The sequence below is a fragment of the Mytilus galloprovincialis genome, chromosome 12 (genome assembly GCF_965363235.1).
Source record: "Mytilus galloprovincialis chromosome 12, xbMytGall1.hap1.1, whole genome shotgun sequence".
NCBI classification, from domain to species: Eukaryota; Metazoa; Mollusca; class Bivalvia; order Mytilida; family Mytilidae; genus Mytilus; species Mytilus galloprovincialis.
In genome coordinates, this window is record NC_134849.1 from 36,431,884 (window position 1) to 36,437,883 (window position 6,000).

Consider the following 6,000-nt stretch of genomic DNA (forward strand, 5'->3'; position numbering starts at 1 on the left):
TGTATTTCATTACACACTGACTCACAGACCAACAATTTTTCCTGTCCCCTTAATCTCTTATCTATCCAAAGAACAAATGATAAAAAAAAAAAAAAAAGAGATAGGATTTAAACTGATCTGGCAATTAATATCTGTTATCATGTATAGTCACTATTATACATGTATAGTATTAATTATCGGGATTTTAATTTAATCTAGGAAATAAGATAAAATTGAGAATGGAAATGACCAAGGAAAACATCTCCTAAATTCTATAATATCATAGACATATATATATATATACATATAATATACCGGTATGTCTTTAATAATAATATTTATATATATTCCAAATATGCACAAAACGAAACTTCAATAGCATCAAACAATTTTAGATACATGTACATGTATGATAAGTAAATTTATTTAAAATACATATATATAATAGCATAGCAATTTATCTAACTGTTAAATGCTCAGTATTATTTTTAGTGCATCAATAAATTTGATCATGAACTAGCTTCATGTTATTATGTATATGCTATATGAATCATAAATCTATATATGATTAAGTACAACAAAACCCTATAAAATCATTTATCTATATATAATATCAGTGGAAAATCAAAAATTGTAGATCAAATCAAATTACCCATCTTGACACTTGACACTGTTAATTTGGAGGTCATAAAAAGGTCACACTTTTATCTAAATTAAACCTGTTTAAATCCAGTTAAATTTTCTTCAGGCAGAGCCATGCATATAGTACTACCGGTAGTTTGATTTTTTACTGTTTTTTTTCCAGGCAATAACAGCCTATTGTTTGTGACATTTCAATTAAAAAATGTTCAGAAAATAAGGTTACAACTCCCTAGGGCAAAGTTGACCTTAGATGCATTAGGCTATTTAAGGTCAATTTTGATAAACAAACTACAATAAAATTTTACCTTCATGACCTTGACTGACACTCAATGATCAATTCCATAACATCATTTATGAAATGATTACTCTCAACTGGAATGGTGTGAATTTCATTAAATGTATACACAATAGGAATTAGTGATATTCACAATGCATTCAATTAAATAAGTAAACAATCAAATAGTCATCCCACTGTGTAATGTTATTCATGGTATTATTTTTTATTTGTTGTTTTCAGAGGAATTCTAGTGTCAGTGGTACACATGTTGTATGAGGTCCAGTAATTTTGATTATTTCTATTATCTTTTTCATGTTTTGTGTTCTAGAAAGTCAGGGTGCTTTAAAGTTATGGCTGTGTAGATTTAAAAGTAAAATCTAAAATGTTCAAATATAGCTTTCCTTGTGACATTATTTTTTTTCCCTTTTGCTGTTTGGATTTCATAAATTAACTAATGATAATTAACTTGATAATTTTGAAGCCATAATATTTCTTTTAACATTTCTATCCTAGGACGGGGGATACTTTATCATATTTATGATAATGTCATAATTATAATTCTTATCTTCAAAATAAAATTTTATTGATTTAAAATTCCAAATCAAAAATCTTCATGATCACCGATTATATATATATTAATTTGCACAAATTTGTAAAATATAGCAGATTTATTGTTTTCTTACTTTATATGTACATTTTTATATTTTATTTCTGCAGACACTTAAAATTAAATTGACTACCGTATTGTTCAAGACAAGCACTTCACCTCCAAAAGGATTTTGGATTTGCTCTTTTACTTATACTGCATGATTATCAATAATATTCTTTTTTGATAGATACATGCATGTATACCGTGGACTCAGGTGTTTTCACTTTTGTGAGTTGAGGAAAATCTTCTTTTTGTTGATATATACATGTATCATGGTTTTGCTAAAGTCTGCCTACATGTATAAAAGTTTATATTAGATTTGTACTTCGTTGAATATTTTAATTTATCATGTTCATAGTCATGATAGTTGACCTGTTTCCACGAGGTCAACGAACCCAAAAAAATAAGTTTCTCACGATAATTAATGAATCCACAGTACATTATAATCAATGTACAAGTATGAATTATCAATATTTGACTGATATTACATTAATAACCGATAAATTAAAAATCTGTTTTCTCAATCTTGATTTTTTTTGTAGAGATACGTCATTAACATGTAATTCATGTAATGTATGTAGATCAAATAAAAAAAAGTAAGAACAGAAGTTAATATGAATATAATTAGCCCATATTTGATTTTCTGTACATTGACCTTTCTTTGTCAAATGTACGTTCATTTGTAACGCTTTTATATACCTTTTAAAATTTCTAATCAGAAAAAAATCATAAATCTAGTGCAATGAACTATTTCATTAAAAGGGAATGACGAATATTGATTCTATTAGAGCCTTGTGTGAAAAACATCATATATATATGTACAAATTTTTCACAAATTTCAAGAAAATGAATTTGGGGTTTTTCCATTAAATACATGTATACGTACATTAATATCTATGGGTTTTATCTATTTTGAATCAATTGTACAATGTGGAGGATGAGACTTTTAACATGCTTAATCAGATTTCACGATAAGTGGTGGTCCTAGGGATTTGCCCACTATATTTTTGGTAATTTGCAAGTAATGATAGTGAGGACCTGAATATTTTCTTCAAGGACCACCAGGCAAATAAAGATTGCAAGAATTCTCAGCAGGTCAAATGGTCATCAATTTTAAAATGACCATAGAATTTTAGTTTAAAGATTTTAAAGAGTAAGCATGACTGGAGCCCCCTTGCTCAGTCAGACCCCCCCCCCTTGAAAAGTTCTGGATATGCCACTGTAAGTGTTATACCTAAATTTACATTTTGTACCAACTAAAAAAAAGGGACATCTGATCTTTTCTTTCTTATCATTACACTATATACATGTACCATGTATACTAAGCGGAAAAATAAGTGATACTTTTTTAAGGCATTTTTTGAAAATTTAGACAAAATTTTAGCCACATTCCTTCTATTGTAGTTGATTTTTTTTTATTTATTTAGTAACTAATCATTTGTTTGTCCATCATTCAAAAATCTAATAAATATATACAGATCTCAATGCCTTTACTTGTCAAATCCAAAGACCTGAGCAAGTCTTTGCAAGAACAACCTTAAACTGACCAAACCATATAATACATGTACATACATGTACAAGTAAGCATTAAAAGACTGACAAAGCATTAACTATCATAGCTCATATGAATTAAGTGTTGGGTAAACTATACAAAATCGTAAAATTTAAATTAAAGTCTTTTTAAGAGAAAACCAAAAATAAATAAAAGTTTGATGAAAATCTATTCATCTTTTGAAAAGTGTTTTACATGTCTTACTTTAATTGTATTTACAATGTTTACAGGTTGTAATGAAGTTAAGTTAAAATGTAGAGCATAATCAAGTTATCTCCTGATATACATGTAATGTATATGATGACCAACAGGCTGAAAAAGATTTTAACAACTCTGTCATGCACCATTAACATTTTATAATCACACATCTTATAATTACAATTGATAAATGTGTCCCAAATTGATATACAGGTACAATAATGTAGCTAAAATTTACTGTTACAAGAACATTTGTTTATAGTTTAACTGTAAACAGATTTTGGAATGAAAGTACAGCATGCACAATGTACATGTATGTCTCCTTTGGAACTTCCTGCATTTACAAAAAAATGTAGTATGCTATAATTTGTTGTCAGTGTTACTTATTTCATTTTCAAGACTGTTCATGCTGTTTATTGTAATTCATGAATATAGATGTAGGATAAGGACAGTCACTACAGGTTCTACGATGTATATTGTGATCAGTCTAGCATTTTGTCTAGTGACCAAATCTGAAAATAACTTAGCCTCAGAATCTAAAATGGGAAGACCTTGAATACTGTTGACTAAAATAAAACCAAATGTGAAATATTCTAGGAAAAGAGAAGAACAGTAGAAATTTCCCGATAAGCTAAAATTAAGGGAGCTACCATTTGATTTTTATGGGGGGCTTGGATGAAGTTTGAAAAAAAAGCAGGACAGGAGTTTTGAGTAAAAAAAAGGCAGGATGAGCAACTTGGTAAAAAAAGTCAGGTTCAACTAGTAAAAAAAAAGGCAGGACCGAATAGAGTAAAAAATAAAAAGGCGGGACAGAGATTACAACTAAAAAAAAAGCAGGACAAAATCTTCATCCTAGCCCCCACATAAAAATCAAATGGTAGCTCCCTAAGATGAATTGCAATGTTACCAATTTTCTTAAAACAATACATTGTAATAAGCTTCAACAAGCATATACATTCATGTGAAATAAAAATAACAACCATATCAGTGTTCTCCCCAGGGTAATTTGATGCTATATTTCTAAAATTTTCTTGAATGTGATGCTATCCAAATTGGTGACTGGGGTATAAAAATATGGTCACTTGGTCTTCTTCCATCCGGCAGTAAAACGCTTGCCGAAGTGGGGCGTCCGCTGGCTGTGCGGGATGTATCAAGTTCACAGTCACATCCGGTCAGATTGGGGATGTTAAATCCGATGCCTCGTGTAAAGAGAGTGCCACGCTCTTTGCACGTTAAGAACCATTGCAACAACTCTTTGAGGGGTCCGTAGGTGGCTTGTTGCAAGGCAAAATTTCCGTCCCTATCCAATATACCCTTATTTTCCAGTGGCAGTCCAAATTTCTCCGACCATCATCCCCAATGGCCTCTATTATGACAAGACCTACATGTACCTATGTTATTTATTGTGAACTTGTTCTCGTCCTGAATATGTATGAAATATTTGCCACTGGACGTTAAGCAACCAACAATCAATCAATCAACCGAATTGGTTTTCTTATACATGTTATAAATTTTTTATGGATGTGATGCTATAATTTTTAGAAACAAGATGGCATCTCAAATTTTCCTGTCAACAGGATGCTAATTGAAATATCTGGGGTGAACACTGCATGATATCCCACAAAATAAAGTCCTTAAAAATACAACCCCCCCCCCCCCCCCCCCCCCCCCCCCATTTTCTCATCATTTTTAAAAAAAGATTGCAGATGAGTTTGTTTTGTGTACTTGCAATAACATAACGAATTTGCAAGATTTGTATAAAAGTGGGGTCCTGTAAGTACATGTCCCACATGTACAAGGTACTGAAACTGATAGACAAGTTGAAACCACACTGTGACTCATTCTGTAAATTATTCAACTTTTTATGCATGCTTACGTCGGGACTCTTCTTTCTAGCAGTTGAATCCATTGTTTTTTTATGTCCTAAAATAGTGACTTTAACATCTGTATACTATTTCTTCACATCTACAATAATCACAGTAGGTTTTCTGTAACAGCTGATTTTTATTGTCTAACCACAACAATGAGTGCTCATTCATGCTTGACAGTTTCCGGTATTTAGATTTATCTTAATACCATACATTCAATCGTTTTCGACCGCATAGTAACGAACTTATTTTTTCTCAACTTGGTTTTGATTTTTTTTTAAATATTATTAGACCAGGCAATATTTCATGTATGTTGCGATTTTATTTTATACTGAAAGAAACTGTTAAACCTATACCTTAGTTTTGTGCACATGTTTATCATAACAAAATAATAAAATAGTTGTGAATCTGATCTGTAATGAGGGTTTGGATGGGGTTAAATGATTAAAGAATAATGTCCTTAAAAAATGAAGATTAGAGACTAAGGGGCAAAAATTGAAGATTAAGAGAAATGTGTGGTATAATTTTTTGAAGATTAGAGAAAAACAGTGGTTAATTTTTTGAAGATTAGAGAAAAAAGGGGTGAAAATTGAATGTTTACAGAATAACAGACCCCAAACCCCCTCCCTCCCCCATCCAGACCCTCTGTAATGGGCGTCTTTAATTGACAACAAAATATATTTGATTTGGAAAAAATATATCCGCCGAATACTCAGTAGATCACAACACTTTTTGGGAATAAGTTCAGAAAAAACACAGAACTGAAGAACATTTATATCACTATAATTATATACGTTAAGAAAATAAGACAAAAACTGAAGCAGAAGAACGGAAC

General features: G+C 30.7%; 1 protein-coding gene across 1 annotated transcript in view; it reads right to left on the bottom strand.

Annotated features, from left to right (window-relative positions):
* LOC143055699 (uncharacterized) overlaps positions 1 to 5,343 on the bottom strand; it is a 29,482-nt gene extending 24,139 nt beyond the window's left edge. Inside the window, exon 1 of the mRNA XM_076228855.1 lies at positions 5,174 to 5,343. Coding sequence (XP_076084970.1) covers positions 5,174 to 5,206 — 33 coding nt within the window. The 5' untranslated portion in view covers positions 5,207 to 5,343. The remainder of the gene's footprint in view (positions 1 to 5,173) is intronic.
* Between the last annotated feature and the right edge of the window lie 657 nt (positions 5,344 to 6,000).